This window comes from Aspergillus neoniger, assembly GCF_003184625.1.
Source record: "Aspergillus neoniger CBS 115656 unplaced genomic scaffold BO87scaffold_16, whole genome shotgun sequence".
NCBI classification, from domain to species: domain Eukaryota; kingdom Fungi; phylum Ascomycota; class Eurotiomycetes; order Eurotiales; family Aspergillaceae; genus Aspergillus; species Aspergillus neoniger.
Window position 1 is genome coordinate 437048 of NW_020291144.1, and position 18059 is coordinate 455106.

At 52.2% G+C, this 18059-nt stretch overlaps 5 protein-coding genes across 5 annotated transcripts; 2 read left to right on the forward strand and 3 right to left on the reverse strand.

Annotated features, from left to right (window-relative positions):
• The first annotated feature begins 37 nt into the window (after positions 1–37).
• Positions 38–8096, forward strand: BO87DRAFT_56034 (putative HEAT repeat protein (DRIM)). Its single transcript, XM_025629375.1, has one exon. It carries the CDS (start codon positions 115–117, stop codon positions 7945–7947), a length of 7833 nt encoding a protein of 2610 aa, XP_025479765.1. The 5' UTR covers positions 38–114; the 3' UTR covers positions 7948–8096.
• On the reverse strand, positions 8017–8896 carry BO87DRAFT_376657 (DNL-type zinc finger protein). Its single transcript, XM_025623348.1, has one exon. The coding sequence runs from the start codon at positions 8819–8821 to the stop codon at positions 8246–8248; it is 576 nt and encodes a 191-aa protein (XP_025479766.1). The 5' UTR covers positions 8822–8896; the 3' UTR covers positions 8017–8245.
• A 153-nt stretch (positions 8897–9049) lies between these two features.
• On the forward strand, positions 9050–12240 carry BO87DRAFT_459145 (cullin family protein). The gene is made up of 4 exons (XM_025628931.1): positions 9050–9296; positions 9425–9811; positions 9879–11752; positions 11804–12240. The coding sequence occupies exons 1-4, from the start codon at positions 9255–9257 to the stop codon at positions 11973–11975; spliced, it is 2475 nt and encodes an 824-aa protein (XP_025479767.1). The 5' UTR covers positions 9050–9254; the 3' UTR covers positions 11976–12240.
• Positions 12241–12428: 188 nt separating this feature from the next.
• Positions 12429–13367, reverse strand: sld5 (putative GINS DNA replication complex subunit Sld5; the record flags this gene model as incomplete). Its single annotated transcript, XM_025626724.1, has 2 exons — positions 13146–13367; positions 12429–13073 (listed from the first exon to the last, which is right to left on the reverse strand). Exons 1-2 carry the CDS (start codon positions 13323–13325, stop codon positions 12429–12431), a joined length of 825 nt encoding a protein of 274 aa, XP_025479768.1. The 5' UTR covers positions 13326–13367.
• A 636-nt stretch (positions 13368–14003) lies between these two features.
• nimT (putative tyrosine protein phosphatase MIH1) lies at positions 14004–16614 on the reverse strand. The gene is made up of 4 exons (XM_025629376.1): positions 16037–16614; positions 15887–15954; positions 15609–15828; positions 14004–15544 (listed from the first exon to the last, which is right to left on the reverse strand). Exons 1-4 carry the CDS (start codon positions 16288–16290, stop codon positions 14416–14418), a joined length of 1671 nt encoding a protein of 556 aa, XP_025479769.1. The 5' UTR covers positions 16291–16614; the 3' UTR covers positions 14004–14415.
• Positions 16615–18059: the final 1445 nt, after the last annotated feature.

Sequence of the window (18059 nt, forward strand, 5' to 3'; positions counted from 1 at the left end):
TTTTTTTGTCTATACTATTACACAGGCAGAGAGGAGAGTTGGAGATATCCACCCCTTGACTTTTGACTAATTATTGTAACGACGCTGCTCGTGTCGTCGCCATCATATTACAAGATGGTCGCAGCGTCGTCGTCTTCGCGGGCTAAGCCCGTGAAGCGTGTGAAGGGTGGCACAGAGACGACCAAGTCGCATCGATTCGAGCCGTTTTCCCAGCGTGTCGCAAAGTTGAAGATCGACCCTATCCATCGTGTGCGCCGACCCAGCTTCGGGGAAGAAGCCGATGAGACCTCGTCCTACTTCCGGTCGGCCTTCGAGCACTGGGTCGAGTTGAATTTGTCGGATAATTTCGTCCACTTTGTCCGCAGGGTGAACCCGCTGTGCGAGAGTTTGGCCCAGATTCTGTACCATGAGGACAAGATCATGAGCCTGCTGGTGGAATTCATTGAGAAGAGGGACAGTTTGTCGATGGAGCCGCTGCTGGGTCTTATGGCCCAGTTCGCAAGGGATTTGGGCGTCAGGTTCGAGAAGCATTTCGCGACGGCGGTCACTCTGGTGGCGTCCGTTGCCGCAAGCCATTCCGATGTTGAGGTCGTCGAGTGGTCCTTCAGCTGTTTGGCCTGGATCTTCAAGTTCCTTTCCCGGCTTTTGGTGCCCGATCTTAGACAGCTTCTTGGTATCATGACGCCGTACCTCGGAAAAGAGCGCCAAAAGTCGTTTGTTGCCCGCTTCGCCGCCGAGTCCATGTCCTTCCTTATCCGCAAGGCCGGCCTCGTCTATTACAAAAATGCAACTCCCCTCCAGCGCGCCGTGTCCTTCCTACTCGACGACCTACGCCAGGCTGCCGAAGACGGAAATAATGTGGAGATGTATAAGGAGGGTCTCATGGCGATGTTTGCCGACGCCATCAAGGGTGTCAAGTACGGCATTCACTCCAACGGAGCCGACATTCTCAGCTGTATTTTGGACCATATCTCGACCGGCGACGATTTACGGAGCAGTCTTGGACTGGACGTTGCTAGCGGAGTTGTGATCAACATCATCCATTGCACTACACCCGACACCTTCGAGCCGATTCTTGATCTCATCAAGACGTATATCGAAAAGAACTGCCGTAAAGGAGAGAAGCAGCACGCCAATGCATGCTGCCGCCTGATTTTCCTGTGTATTGCGACTCGCAAGGGAACCAGGGTCAAGAACTGGAAGCCCGTTCATCAAACATTGCTCCTTTTGCTCCAGAACGCTGCAGGTGCGGCTAGTGCGTACGCCGAAGCCACCCCACAGCTTCTTACCGCAGTCGCCTATGCACTACAAGTGTCTCCTATGGATGAGATGCTGCCATTCATGCGCTCGATCATGGATGCTGTGTCCAAGGACGAACTTTCGACGCACTTCCTCGCTTTCTGCGCCACATTTTCAGAATGGGGACCGGAGAGATTCCACAGTGTTGTCCTCCCTTATTTCCAAAAGTTTGTTAATAACTCATGGCAAGATCACGAGCACGAGCTTTGCCTGGCATTGCTCCGGCTGAACCAGGCTGGTTGCATCACGTCCGAGGTCTCCAAGCCTGGCTACATCACTTGTCCTGCTTCCTGGAAATCCCGGGTCAAAGACACCTTCAACAAATCTGACCACAATGATACTGAAGTTACTCTACTCAGCGCATACGCCAAACTCCCTAGCGCCTTGTCGCTATCAGCGGAACCGTCTCTCATACCCGAAATGACCAGCACTCTTCATAGGCATCTTGTTCGCGTGTTAAAGCAGAAGAATCCCGACACATCCGCTACAGCCAAGCTTTTCTTGGGCCAAGGGTTCAAGACCTATGTGGACCTTGCGACGACTGCTGACGAACTCGACAAGACTCTCTGGGACCGTATTAGCAAGGTTGCGGCGCAATACTCTCGCCTCCCGGTCTTCCTTCAGGCCACGTTAGACTACATCTCAGCGTGCAATAAGGATATCGACATTAAGGGTTCAGCCGTCGAGGAATTTGCGGACGTCCTGATCTCCAACCTTAGCGGTCCCTCTCACAAGCTGCGGTTGTTGTCCCTGAGGATTTTGCGTGAACTCATTCTGGCTTCCGAAGAAGACGCCGAACTTGTCTCTCTGGCAATCGAGATCGAGGAGAGCCCGTTGACCTTGCAGAGCGCTAGGGTTTTGGCAATGCATGTGCGCAAGCTTGCATTGGCTTACCCGCAGGTCGTTTCGCGCAGATGGATGGCTAGACTGCTCCCCAATTTCTGCTTTGGGTTGTTGTCCAAGAAGATGGCGCCTCTGTGGGACGATGCTGCTGCTGCCATGAAGTCGATGTGCGAAAACCCCGAGGGCGAAAAGATAGTTTCAGACTTGGCCTTCCAGTGGCTCCATGAGAGAGGGTCGGGCGACGCAACGATAGATGCGGAGGAGGAGGACCCCGAGTCCTATGTCGGAGGACACTACACATGCTCCAATGCAGCCAAAATTGAAGACTTTTCTTCTAAATACTTCGAAAACCCGGAGAGTCCGGCTACGACTTTGGCTGAAGGATTTGAGAAGGACCACACCTTCACCGGCGTCATTCCGGCATCGCCGAGGACACAGGCTTTGCGTGTTCTCAACGCCGTACCGAACATTGCTGAGAAGAAGTCTCGCCAGGTCATTCCATTGTTCCTTTCTTGGGCTCTGCGTGACGAGGAAGATGTTCCTACTGGTGGTGATTCTGACACTGCTGACTCCTATATTCCTTGGGGCTTCCATGATCGGCTGTCTTTCCTCGCTCTCCTTGGAAAATTCATTAACCCTCGTGTGCTGTACAAGGCACCAGAGGTCCATGAAGCCCTCATGGGCTTGCTGTGCCACGGTAACTCAGAGATCCAAAAATCTGCACTCAAAGCTCTTTTCACCTGGAAGTCTGCGAGCATCACTCCTTACCACGAGAATCTTCTGAACATTCTGGATGAGTCACGTTTCAAGGATGAGCTCTCTGTATTCGTCCGTATCGGAGGTGACGATAATTTAATCGAAGAAGCCCACCGGGTCGAGCTTGTTCCTGTTCTCCTTCGGCTTCTGTATGGTCGCATGATCTCGAAGGCTGGTGCAAGCTCTGGCCAGGCAGGCCAAGCCGGCCGCAGAAAGGCTGTCCTCAGAACGTTGTCGCAGCTGCCTGATAAGGAATTCGAGATCTTCATGCAGGTTTCTTTCGGAGCACTCGAAGAACTTGATTTGGTCCAGGACAACCAGGTCAATCAGCAAGCTTTCGAACAAGAACTTGTCAGCCCTAGACGGCAGACTGGTTTGTTGAAGATGATTGAAACCGTTTTCGAGACGCTTCAAAGCCGGATGGTCCCTTACGCAGAGAAGTCTATGCAGGTTGTTCTTTACTGTCTCGTTCGGGCATGCCGCGAGATTGAAAAGGACCAGGCACCCGCTGCCGATTCACCAGAGGGTCGTTTGTTATCCGTTTTGCGCAATATTCGACACACATGTATCCGTTGTCTGGAGCTTATCTTCTCCAACACCCAAGATCAGGATTGGTCGCCCTACGTGCGCATAATCTATGAGGACGTGATTAACCCCAGGCTCGAGAACTTTGCAACCGAAACGGCTCAGGGTGTGTCAGGTCTCCTCAAGTTGTTCCATGTCTGGGCCTCTGCTCCTAAGTCATCATTCTACCTTGTCCAATACAACGATGCTCTGCTGAAGAAGGTCGTGGACTGCCTGGGTGTGGATTCGGCCCGTGATGAAGTCAAGGTCTTTGTCATGGACGAGATCTTAGTGCCCCTGATCAATCTCTCAACTGGCAAGGAGCTTCAAGAGCAGGAGAAGATGAGCGATATCCCTGCCGACGAAATCCGGTCCGAGGTCTTGTCGCCTTATATCGAGCACACTTTGTCTCATCTTGGCAGGCTCCTCAAGCGCGGTCCTTCCCGGCCCCTCCTGATTTCTGGCGTACAGACCCTGTCTCTGCTCGCGCCGTGCGTTGAGTCCTCGGAGGAGACAACTAGTCTTATCAGCATCACTACTTATCTACTCCGTCAGCCTCCAGACCGCGTCTCTCCGAGAACCAAGTCTGGCCTGCTAAAATCTTTGGAACACTTCTTGCCTCTCTTCAACCCGCAGGAGGATGCTAATCTGTCTCAAGAAGTGTTCGAAGCAGTGTCGTCGATGTTCGATTATTTCAGGGACAATGCCAACAGAGAAGTTTTGGCCCGTGTCTTTACTGCTTTCGCCAAACGCGATGAGGAGCTTGTTCATGTCGCTGCCCTTTGTGAGGACCTCAACTCCATGTCTACTAAGAGACTTGAGGTGGACTATGACCGCCGTCTGTCAGCTTTCAGGGAGGTGAATGAGAACCTGTGGGAGAAGCTCAATGCCAAGCAGTGGCGGCCTCTTCTCTACAACATGCTGTACCAGGTTAAGGATGAGGAGGAACTCTCGATTCGGTCAAGCGCTTCGTTTGGATTGCGTCGATTCATGGAACGGGCAGTTCTCAATGATGTTGAGGCTTTTGAGCCTCTGGTGGCAGACGTCTTATTCCCTGCTCTGCAGAGCGGCGTTCGCCAGAAGTCTGAGCTCATTCGATCCGAGTTCATCACTGCCCTTGGTTACTTTGTCAAGCTGAACCCAGAGCGTCCTAATGTTCAGGATATGCACGTCTTGCTTGTCGGTGACGATGAAGAAGCGTCTTTCTTCAACAATGTTCTCCACATTCAGCAGCATCGTCGTCTGCGGGCGCTTCGCCGTCTTGCCAGCGAGGCGGCCAAAGGAAACATCCAGGCTTCGAACATCAGCACGATCTTTATTCCCCTCAATGAGCACTTTGTCTTTGATGAGGAAGCCGACGAGGCTACTCATAACCTCATCGCGGAAGCTGTAACAACTATCGGAGCCCTTGCAGAATGGCTGGATTGGAACCAGTTCAGGGCTATCTTCCGGAGATACCGCGGTTACATGCAGAGCAAGTCCGACATGGAGAAGAACATCATTAGACTCCTGGGCAAGATGGCTGATGCCTTGACCAATGCCATGAACCAGCATACGACGATCAAAGCGGCGGCCAAGGATGGAATGGATGGGCTTGAGACCTCTAGCCCTGTTTCTACACTTGCTCGGTCTATCCCATCTGTGGCCAAGGTTGCTACTGAGCTGACCACAAACTTTACCCCCTTCTTGACGGATTTCATCCACCACAAGAACGAGACACAGATGAGTCTGCGTCTACCCGCTTCGGTCACAACGATCAAGCTGCTCAAGTTGTTGCCCGAGGACGACATGTCCATCCGTCTCCCACCTGTCCTCTTGGATGTATGCAGTATCCTCAAGAGTCGTACCCAGGAAACTCGGGACACTGCTCGGAAGACCCTGAACGACATTGCCCTTTTGCTGGGCCCATCGTACTTCGGCTACATCCTGAAAGAGCTTCGAACTACTCTCACCAAGGGTTACCAGCTTCATGTTTTGTCATTCACAGTCCACTCGATGCTCGTAGCGACGACAGATGATTTCCAGCAGGGTGACCTGGATTACTGCTTGCCTGACTTGAGTGCTATTGTCATGGATGACACGTTTGGCACAGTTGGCCAGGAGAAGGAAGCCGAGGAATACGTGAGTAAGATGAAGGAAGTCAAGAGCAGCAAGAGTTTCGACTCCATGGAGCTTCTCGCGAAGAACTCCACAGTGCTTAATCTGGCTAACCTGGTTCGGCCGCTCCAATCGCTTCTTCGAGAGAAGCTTACCTCCAACATTGTAAGAAAGGTCGACGAGCTCTTGCGGAGAATTGGTGTTGGTCTTTTGAGAAACCCTGGTGTTGAAAGCCGCGATATCCTTGTCTTCTGTTATGAAGTCGTCAAGGAGACGTACAGTGCACCGGCTCAGGTCAAGGCACAGGCCCCCAAGTCTCAACAGGCCGAGAACCTGGAGATCGACCTACGCGGGTCCAAGCGGGGTGAGAAGAAGGGCACTACTTCTTCCTACATCCACAAGTTGACGCGCTTCTCTCTTGATGTTCTGCGTGCAATTTTGAGCAAGTTCGGCTCCCTGCTTACTCCGGCTAATCTAAAGGGATTCATTCCAATCATCGGCGATTCGCTGGTACAAGCACACGAAGAAGTGAAGATCTCGGCTCTCCGTCTCTTGTCAACCATCATCAAGCTCCCGATCCCCGAGCTTGACAGCAACTCTCACGTCTATTTCACCGAAGCAGTCAAGGTGATCAAGGAGGCCCCGAGTACGAACACGGAGGCTGCGCAGGCATCTTTGAAGTTGGTCTCGGCTATGCTCCGTGAGAGAAAGAGCACCAAGCTCAGAGACGGGCATCTTGCATACCTCCTTCAACGAGTTACTGCCGACATCGAAGAGCCTGACCGCCAAGGTGTCACCTTCAACTTCATCCGGGCTGTTATGGCAAGGAAGTTCGTGGTTCCTGAAGTGTACGAACTGATGGATAGCATCGCTACCATGATGGTTACGAACCAGACTCGTGCTGCCCGGGACCTCGCTCGTGGTACCTACATTCACTTCTTGATCGAATACCCGCAAGCCAAGAATCGCTGGACCAAACAACTCAGTTTCCTCGCCAAGAACTTGGATTACAAGCACCAGGACGGTCGCCAATCAGTCATGGAGGCAATTCACATGCTGCTGTCTAAGACTGGAGACGAGCTGGCGCAAGACATTGTCAGCACCTTCTTCCTTCCGGTGGTCATGGTGATGGCGAATGACGACGCGCCTGAGTGTAGGGAAATGGCGGGTACCCTACTGGGAGAGCTTTACACTAGGGCAGACAGGGAGCAGATGAAGGCCATGCTCACGCCTCTTCATTCTTGGCTGGAGCAAACGGACAACATGCTTCTCACCAGTACCGGTCTACAGGCTATGAGAATTTACTTCGAAGTGGAAGGCACTGAAAAGGACAAAGAGGCTCGCTTCGTCGTAGATGTGCTCCTGGCCATTATGCAACCTGTTCTCAAGGCCGAGGAGACTGAGAACTGGCAAGCCCTTTACTTCTCCCTTCAGCTCTACACCAAGCTTTGCAAGTCTGTACCGGCAATCGCGCTGGCCAAGGAGCGCACCAAGCTCTGGGCCGCTATTCGTGAGTGCCTGTTTTACCCTCACGCCTGGGTCAAGACCTGCGCAGCGAATCTCGTCGGCACATGGCTTGCGGACCTGGCCAAGAACAATGCTGCAAATGGATATGGTTCAATCCCGTTGGCTGGTTCCATGGGATTATCGCTTGACAAGGACGCCATGCTGCAGCTGATCCGTGCCAGTTTGCGCTCTCTTCGCACCCCGGCAGTCAGCGAGGAGCTCGCCATGCAGTCGGTTCGCAACATTATTTTCCTCGGCCGATGCTGCGCTCAGAACGGCCTTGAATTCGCCAAGACCGGCAACAAGGAACTTGACTCGGACGCTAGCGATAGCGAGGATGAGGCGGAGGACGAGGCTGGACGCCAAACCGGCGCCACGAAGACGGCCATTCACTACATCTTCGAGCAGACATCTTCTATCCTGCGCAGAGAGCTGCTTACCACGCGGGCTGAATCTTTGATTCCGAAGACCGCTGCTATCGGACTTTTTGCCTCGCTCTGCCGCCATCTCGAAGTTGAACAGATCCGTGACTCCCTGCCCGTCATCCTCCTCCCTCTGCAGCACATGACGGATACCAGTATCCCAGCTCCTCGCTCCTCAGACGAGGTCTTCCGAGAGACCTACAAGGGCCTGGTCTCCAACTGCCACGAGGTCCTGGACATCCTGCAGAAGAAGCTTGGAACGACCGAGTACGTGCAGATCATGGCGCAAGTGCACGATTCCATCAAGGAGAGACGTGAAGACAGACGTGTCAAGCGACGGATCGAAGCCGTCACCGAACCAGAGCGCTACGAGAAGGACAAGAGACGGCGGAACGACCGCAAGCGCGAGAAGAGAAAGGAGAAGGGAGCGGAGCATCGCAGCAAGAGACGCGGTTGGTAGTGGAATAGCGTTGCATGTTGCATATACATGGTTTGTTTATACCAAAATCGCACGGCGTTGGGAGAATAGGAGATCGATCATGTTTGAGATGAGTTGTCTATCTATCGTACATATGATTCTTTTGTCTTCACTTCATCTTCCACCTCCATCTATAAAAGTACAATGTATATCCCAAGAGCAGAGTGTACATACTCCAGTTCAAATGATAATTGATATCAACCCCAACCAGGACGCCAAACGCTCATCAACTTTTTCAGACCCCAAATACAATGCATAGCCGAGTCAACAGTGTAATAGTCTAAGCCGACTTGCCCTCCTCCCCTTCACCCCCACCCTCCTTCTTATTAACATTCCCATCGTCCCAGAACTCCATATCGCCATCCACATACCCACGAGTCAACTTATCGCCCTGCCGGGCCAAGATATCTTCAAGGGTGCTCTTCTTGTCGAAGAAGATGTTCAAATGATCGGCAATGACATGACGAGCATCGCAGGACGGGCACTTGATCAGCACCGTACCGCGGTGGTATCCGTGCTTGGACATGCGGTGCGAGGAACGCTCTCCGCATGGCTTGCAGGTAAATGTGATTTGGTATGCGGGCTCCTGTTCGCGGCGGAGACGGTTCTGTTCTTCATTCTGGGCTTCGGTGGATGCGTCGGCGGAGCGGTCCGTAAGAGGTTTCGCTGAGGAGGAGTTGAATCTGGTGGATGTGAGGTGTGTAGTGACCCGTGGGGAGGAAAGTGTTGGTGTTTGGCGATGGAGGAGCTGAGTGAATGGCCGGGAGGGTGTTTGAGAGGCGCGGGTGATGGTAGCGCGGGGGAGAGAGGACTGAAGAGAGCGGAGACCGCGGGGGAAGGAGGTGAATGGACGCATAGTGTATAGTTGTATGTGATTAGTGAATAGATGAGGAATTGGTAGGTATATTTAAGGAGATGAAGATGAGAGTTGATGAACTGAAGAATCCGAGAGAAGTACTCCGTCCAAATGACGGAGGAAAGCCGGAGTTTGCGCCGGAAATTCGTTGTTCCAGCTCGGGCCTCCGCGGTCTCGCCGTCTGTGTTACTTCTCCCTCTTCCTCTTGCCATCCCCTCGACCGTGAAGGAGGCGATGATTCGATGAGTGCGGCGAAGCTCTTGATTGTTGAATTGGCGGATACTTGAGGTATTAACCGATAACCTAGCTGTTCGTCTGGCTGCATTGTTTGACCATCCGAATACGTCACTGTTCTTTGCGGCGAGGATTGCCCCGCGCATCAGAGCTGTTAATCATTTGTCGAGCTGGACGATAATTGCTGGTGTTTGCAAATATGTCTTTACGCGCAAGGAATAAGATCCGTGCTCCGCGCAGGGTAGGTTTTTTTTTCTTATTTGCGTTCATCTTATGGCCCGAAGCTTGTGGTGTTGTGTCCGGGGCAAAGTTCCGTTCGATAACGAAATTGGGCTCAGTAAATCGGTATGCTAACGAGAGCAACATCAGGGCATGGCAGGGAGCAAAACCAACGATTTCGAAACGAGTTGGGCGGAGCTATCTAGCTCGCTGAAGAAGATCCACACTAAAGATGCCTCGGCTTTGTCTTTCGAGGAGATATATCGCAAATCCTACAATATCGTCCTGGGAATGCGTGGAACGGAACTGTACGAACGGATTCAGCAACTGGAACGTGAATGGTTAGATACCGAAGTACACAAGTTGGTGACCGGGGCCATCTCTCCGAGTCTGCTGCTGGCGAAGCAACTGGTAGATGCGCAAGACCAAGCCAATGAGAGGCGAGATGCAGGAGAGCGATTTCTGGCAGTGCTCAAGGAAGCTTGGGAGGATCATCAGCTATGTATGAAGATGATCACGGATGTTCTTATGTACATGGTAAGTGTTACATCCTCCTTCATCTGCACTGAATCCGCGTTAACTGAAGGATAATCTCATCCATCAGGACCGTGTTATGTCGACGGACCACCGAAAGCCATCCATTTATGTGGCATCAATGGCGTTGTTTCGAGACCATGTGCTTCGCGCCCCCATTCGACCGGACACCACGACGAGCGTATACGATGTATTGGAGTCGACCGTGCTATTCATGCTACAACTGGAACGGTCTGGGCATATTATCGACAGGCCTTTGATCAGACACTGCGTGTATATGCTGGAGGGGCTTTACGAGACTATTACAGAGGAGGAATCATCGAAATTGTACCTCACTGTCTTTGAGCCGGCATTCTTGGAAGCCAGCAAGAAATTCTACCAGGCTGAAGGTCGGCGATTGCTGGAGACCGGTGATGCTGCAACCTTTTGCAAGGTCGCCACAGAGCGTCTCTCGGAAGAGACTGAAAGGTGTATTGACACGCTGTCATCACTCTCAAAGACGAAGATCAAGGATGTCCTCGATAATGAACTGATAAAGAAGAACATCGCCGAGGTGGTCAATCTCGAGGGTACCGGTGTTAGAACCATGCTGGACAATGATCGCATCGATAATCTACGAAGCGTTTACGTGCTCAGCGCAAGAGTCGACAGCAAGAAGACCCCTTTGACTACTGCCGTGCAGAGGCGGATCGTCGAGATGGGCAAGGAAATCAATGCCTCTGCAATTGCATCGCAAGTCTCGGCCAGTGCTGCAGGTAAGAAGCCCGAACCTGGTGAAAAGAAGCCAGCAGAGAAACCGGTGAACCAGCAGACGGTGGCTGCCATCAAATGGGTGGACGATATCCTGCATCTGAAGCAGAAGTTTGACAACATCTGGGAGAATGCATTCGAGTCTGACCAAGTCCTGCAAAGCGCGATAACCAGCAGCTTCTCGGAATTCATCAACTTGTCTCAAGGTGGAGACTCACGCAGTTCTGAATACCTCTCCCTATTCTTCGACGAGAATCTGAAGAAGGGCATCAAGGGCAAGACAGACTCCGAGATTGATATTCTGCTGGACAACGGAATCACGCTGCTGCGTTACATCAAAGACAAGGATATGTTTGAGGCATACTACAAGAAACATCTCTCCCGTCGTCTGCTGATGAAGCGTTCCGTGAGTATGGATGCTGAGCGACAGATGATCTCGAAAATGAAGATGGAAGTGGGCAACCAGTTCACACAGCGCCTGGAGTCCATGTTCAAGGATATGACCATCTCTGAGGATCTGACATCGAGCTACAAGGAACACATGCGACAGTCCAGCGACCCCGATCAAAAGCGGATTGAACTGGACATCAACGTGCTCACCAGTACGATGTGGCCCATGGAGATCATGTCCAACGCGAGAAATGACGAGGTTCAACTACCCCCTATCCTGCCCAAGGAGGTCGATAGCGTCAAGCAAAGCTTCGAACAGTTCTACCTTGGCAAGCACAATGGCCGCAAGCTGTCGTGGCAAGCCAGCATGGGCACGGCCGATATCCGCGCAACCTTCCAACGGGCCAATGGCAAGGTCCAGCGACACGAACTCAATGTCTCTACCTACGCTATGATCATTCTACTGCTTTTCAACGATGTGCCCGCGGGCGAGTCTCTCACCTACACCGAGATCCAAGAACGCACTCGTATCCCTGACCACGATCTCATCCGAAACTTGCAATCCTTGGCCGTCGCACCCAAGACCCGCGTCCTGAAGAAAGATCCCATGAGCAAGGACGTCAAGCCCACAGACAAGTTCGTCTTCAACAACGAGTTCCAGAGTCCTTTCATGAAGGTCCGGATTGGCGTTGTCAGCGGCAGCGCCAACAAGGTGGAGAACCAAGACCAGCGCAAGGAGACGGAGAAGAAGATGAGTGAGGAGCGCGGAGCCAGCATCGAGGCTGCTATTGTCAGAATCATGAAGTATGCACCCTCCTTATATATGCTAGCGACCCACCACTAACAATGCCATAGACAACGAAAGACACTAATCCACTCGCAACTCATGACCGAGGTGCTCTCTCAGCTATCCGCACGATTCGTCCCAGACGTCAACATGATCAAGAAGCGCATTGAGAGCTTGATTGATCGCGAATATCTCGAGCGAGTGGAAGAGGATCCACCTACTTACGGATACGTGGCGTAGCCAATCTTCCTCTCTGCTGGTTTTCTATTCATTTTCACGGTTATTTCCTTTGGTTTCATCGGTGGCGTTGAGCGTACTGAGCATGAATGGTCTTGGACTTGAGCGGCGATGGCGCACGGTATGGACACGGAATGAAAGCGTTTCAGCCTACATAGATGTTGGTTGTTTTTTTAACTTGATGCGGATGTTTACAAGGGTGGGTGGTGCATCACGACGAGCGAAGTGATATGCAGTGATGAGTGATGCAATGATGATGATTGATACCGAGACTGTGCAGCGCTCAAAGTACTCATGAACGTAAACAAGCGTAGCACTCACCCACTCCCTTGGTCAAGAAGATTCAAATAAACCCAGGTATATGCAATATGCAAAGGTATAATCCCCCACCCCAACGCCTCAAATGCAATCGCCCCCTCCCCCAATTCATCTCCACCTCATCCTCAAAAATCAACCCTACAAAACCTCCACCTCCCCCCTCCCCCAAGCCCCCCTAACCCCCTCCCACCTAACGGCCCAAACCTCCCCCATCCTCAACACCGTCCCCTCGACCTCGACCTCAACCCCATCCCCAGGAGGCACAACAACCCTAACCTCCTCAACAAGACACCTCACAAAAACAACCTCCTTCCCATCCGGTCCCTGAACCATACTAGTCCCGCCCGCATTATCATCCAACCTCCTCAATTGCGGGGGGAAAGAATTCAAAAACGACGCTCCGTAATGACCCGCCAGTAGTGTCTGATGCGCATGCAGAAACGTCACCTCCTCTTTCGACAACGGAGATATATCATCTTCTGTGCCGTCGTCTGTGAACGTTGGTGGCTCGGGGATAGAGTCCTCGGGTCTGGAGGAATCCGTCTGCGATTGTTGCGATTGAGGTTGTTGAGTGGTGGGACGGGAGATAAGAAGTAGGTAGTGCATGCTATGCGCTGTGAGCTTTGATAGGCGTTGGCGGAGGAGAGAGCGGATTAGGTATTGGGTTCGGGAGAGGTCGGATTGGAGGATGGAGAGGGTGAGGTTGGTTGTTGCTGCGGAGGAGGTTTGGTGGTGTGTTATTGGGTCGGTGGAGGAGGCGGCGAGGTCTTCGATGGATTCGATCTTTGGTTTTATATGTATGTGTTAGTGGGTGAGTGTATGGGGGGAGAGACTTAAGGGGAGGGAGGGATATACCTGTCGTCTGACGCGCTCCATCATGCGCTCCATTAAGGATGTCGGCCATGGGAGGAGCTCGGGGACGGCGCGCTCGGCGACCCAGAAGCGCGTGAGTAATTGGTGGTCGAGGGCGGTGGATTCCGGGGTTGATGTGTCGGCCGTGCGGTCGACGGAGGCGAGGATGTCGTCGATGTCCATTGTCAATTGATCAATGTTGTGTGGTTTTGGTTTTGGTTTTGGTGGTGATGGATGGTGAGGGGAAGATTTGCGGCGGAGCAGCGCGACGGACGGAATGGGTGGGTTGTGGGTAGCGGAGCGGAGGTGCGACAGGCCGCGATTTCATTGGGTCCGCTGCGGAGGTACATCGCTGCCGCTGCTTCGCCTACTATTACTTGTAATTCCTCTACCAGATGTTTACGAGTGTAGTCACGTATTTGAAAGTTCATCTCATCATTGTCCGACATAGGAAATTAGTCCTTTAACCTCCAATCCCCCCATACATTATAGTCGGGCCAGTAGCCGACCAGGTGCGTGGTTTATGTATGTACACCTGCACAAACATTCTCTTCGCAGGCAAGCTCTGGCTTCTTCATGCCAGATCTTGTCTTCCAATAGTGAGCGTGCATGTCAAGATTATCTCCTGAGTGAGCCGTATGCCGATATGTACTGTGTGAACGGCGTGTAGCGTGGCACTCCCGTAGCTTTATACAGGAGCTCGGGGTGGATGATTAAACGACGGTAGAAAGTAATAGGAAATTAGTCGCAGAAAGAAATGCCAGCTGGCGAGGTATCATAAGTCGATCACGAATGTGTCGAAGATCAGAGTGGTCGTCAAAAACATAGGAAATAGAATCCGAAGGGAGTGGTCGGATAGCAAGGAAACGGGGTCGAACTCGGTCGAAAGGTGAGGTGCAGGTCGCGAGAAGCAATAACTCGTCTTCAGATCGTAAAGCCAAAGGTACTCCAGTAAGTGAAACCAATCGTCGTCAGAATGGCCGTCTAATAACCGCACCAACCCCAATTGATAGGAAAGAAACCCAAGCAAACGAATGGTGTGGGATGCAGTGAGACAGTCCAAGCCACTGCTCTCCCAATGCAAAACGCTGACGCCAATACCCAGAAACTCACTAGGAGCAATTAGCCCGCAGTGGTCAAACTGTATCTGACTGTCGAACGACAGGTAAAAGAAATCCAAAGGAAGGCCCGTAAGGTGGTAGCAATTGGCAACACAATCATGATACCCATAGATCACGGCGTGTGCCAGGTACAGTTAAGGAAATGTTCCAACTCAATAGGAAAGCATACGTCGGCCGGAGAAGCGTCCAGATGCCGGACTCTCGGCGAATGGGGAGCCGAGAAACCGGTTGCGGTCACCAGCGTTGTTGCGACACCTCCCCGTGGGACTGTCTTCCATCTGAGGAGAGTGCTGACCAAAGGCAAACGTCTGCGCTCGGTTGAGCTTGGACCTCTGCTTGACCTTCCCGAGGCCACGCTCGCAGGCAAACTCGTGTTCCTTGGCGCTCATCTCGACATAATTCTGCGGATAGCATAATGTCCGGTGCTCCGCAAAGAATGCACTGTAGCCACCCTCCAGGATGTACATGTCGGGATAGCTAAGGTGCGGGTATTGATCCACGTTATAGGCACGATCCTTATGGCGGATATACTTCGCCATAATCGGGGCCCGGTGGGCGGAATATTCACAATGAAAGACCAAGGCCGTCCGCGGCTTTGGGCTTGCGAAGAGTTCGGCGGCCAGAAAGTCCTTGTCGTTGTAGTTCACGGCTCCGGTGATGTGCCCGCCCTCGTACTCATACTCGAAGCGGCAGTCGACGACCATGATGTTATCGAAACGATCATTGTACTTGCCATCCAGGAGCTCCACGAGGATACTCTTATCGATGCGAGGCAGTGTATCGGCCTGGTCCTCAGAAAAGGTGTGAGGGAGCTGCAGGCTCGGGGTTCCTTCAATGTCGGGGATCGACGGAAGTGGTGCATTTGTAGTATAGTTAGCCTCTTTATCGACAACAATATCCTCCGGGTGCTCAAACATGCTCAGCGAGCGTCGGCACTGTTTCCGAGGGCGCGTCATCGGGTGGGAATTTTTGCGAATCGAAGCCGCCGTGGGCGAGCCATTGCCGCGGACATGGCTCCCACTGCTTCCAAGTTGGGGTCTCAGTCGGGGATTGATCAGGATTCCGCTGGAGTGGCGACTCAATGATGGCCGTTCCCGCTGTGGTGACTCGTTGAACATGTCCTCCAGTGATGCAGATGCGCTCAGCGATGTTTTCCCTCCTTTGCTCTGGAACTTGAATGGTGGTGCCTGGCTCTCCGGGGCGGGTTTGGTCATGCCCAGCTGAAAGGTCTGGGCTTTGCTCCTGGCCAAACTTGGCCGCAAGAAGGTCGGACGTCTTCTCCTACAGACACAAATGCAATTAGATCCACATCGCCCAAAGTCACGTCCAAGCACTTCTCTCTTACTCTTGCAGGCTATCCTTTTGCTGGACGAGGGGCGATTCCTCGAGTGGGCTAGCGGCGGCAGACATCATCGGAGTATCCATTGTAGAATCCAGGCTAGGCGAGTCAAGTTCGGCTTCGTTCAGAAGGCTGAATGCCGGCTTATGCGGTAACGGGGACATTTCCATGATATCCATGGCGGGAGCAGGCGAGGACGCGGGCAGTGGAGGTGTGGTCATAGACTCTGCTCTACAGTTAAGCAATGCACCCTCTTATGACCTCAATTGGGAGTGTCCTCTTACCACACCGGTTACTATTCCCGAGCAGACTCGCAGTGAACAAAGACCGCCGGGGCGTAGTCAGCTGCGGACTAATTTTGGGGTGTTAGTGAATCCCTTCATGGGTGGACCAGACATTCGGAACAAAGACCCGAAGCCAACGGCAGAACGAACCTTTGATCAATGTGAAAATTTTGAGACAGATCCGCGGCGAGGCTAGCCGTGGGAGACGAGCCTCGAACGGGTTTCACATTAAAATAGTCCCCATGGCCTTTCTTCATGGAGAGGTCTTTGAAGTTGAAATTCTTGTGGCCCAGTCCACGCATTGGACTGAAAGAAGTATAGGATGTCGGTGCATCTGCACGAAAGCAATGCCCAAACATCACCGAGGGGGGCTGCATGGCAGCCAACGGGGACGAATGTTCCATTCTTGCCGGAGAATGATAGTCTTCCGCTCTCTCTGGTATTCCACGCCCAAAAAATCGACGACCAAGAGAAGTAATAGCTAGTAGCCAAGAAACAGACGACAGATACGGTGCGGACTATATCTATCCGGCATACACTACACGGCAGATGTGGTACAATCGTAGTCGTAGTCGTAGTCGTCGTAGTCTATCCAGCTCCTTGCACTCCTCCTAGTATATCCCGACTTGTCTCAGATCCCGAACCCTCGCAGAATGTAATGACGGCTTCGAGAAGTCTTGAACTGACCAGTCCGAAACCGCACTACTCGGTGACGAAGCCGTCGGTTTAGAGTGACATAGCTGGGGTGTCCAGTTGGGGGATCAAGGTGATTTCGGGAAGGGTATGGGTTGGAATAGGAAGCAGGTCGGACGGGCAAGATGGCTAGACAGAGAACCGCAGACCAGATCAGCAAAGGCACATCCTCACAGCGAAGAATTAGGGGGACGGGATGGTTGCAGATAGGCCATAGATATGGTACGCTAATGCAGTCGGGGGAAAGTTACCGAAGAGAAGAGGACTGAATGCGGGACTGGGCCTGGGCGAAGCTCACACGACGGAGCATGGGAATGAGGAGCAGGGGAAAGAAGCTCTTAAGAAGAAGGTGGAGAGCAGACGTTTAAGAGCTAGCTAGGGAGAGAGAAAGAAGGAAGAGAAAGAAAAAAGGTCTGGAGAAAGTGAAGCTGAAGGGATGCCCTTGTTGCAATGGCAACGCAAAAGTGGGGAGGGATCTCCAGATGCTCTGCGCAGAGCTTAAGCGACGATGGGTTAGGCTGTGTCAGAAAACCAATGTCGAACCGGTTTGGTCCATGACCGCATTAAAGGATTTGACCCTTCAGAAAAATAACCCAGGCAAGACACCGCCTGCTCTTTTACTTGGTTTGCTTGGTTGCTGGTTGTCTCTGCAAGGCCTGGCTAGTTTCCTATTGAGGAGTAGATTGACTCTTTCATTCTTGGAGAAGGGATTGATTGATTTCTTTCTGTTCTGGTTTGACCGGAGAATAGAAGCGACTGACGACTATGTTACTGCTCCTAACTAAACTATCTGGTATTCCCGAATAGCCGCCCTAGTATCCAAATCGGGCTCTACTTACTTTGGTTAATTTGTGAGTAGATTTTCCTCTTTTCTCTTCAATTTTCTTTCCCTTTTTTACTTCTCCTCTCCGGGCGCATATTGAATTTTGCAGTGACAGCTGTAGGTACCTTCCAACATACATACATTAGATACGCATACCAAGGAAGATTTATTTCCTTGTTCGGGAAGGAAAGGTACCAATACCATACAGTTATGTACGTTGTATGTATATGTAGTATGGGTATGGGTATGGGTATGGGTATGGGTATGTATGTATGTACGGAGTATAGAAGTTATCGAGTGACCTTCCAGAGTCAGTCATAGTCATCTCCAGAGTAAGTAGGTACCCGGACTGGGACTAGTCCAGCCAGGCTAGGGCTCTGGGCGCCCCTCGTTGCCGGGACTCCCTTGCCGCCAGCACCAGCGCTAGCCGCTGCTCAGCAACCCCCCGCCTATCAGCGTCCTTACTGCCTCACCCGCTCACTATCGTCTTAGTAGTCCTCTACCAATCTCGGCGGGCTGGCTGAAAAAAATGGTCCATGATGGATCGTGCCTGTCTCACGGAACAAGTGAGAGAAAGGAGAAAAAAGGGTATCGGAGTACTGTTCTTTCGGCCTTCTTTTCTTTCCATTACTAACGCAACTGCGGAGGCAAATTATG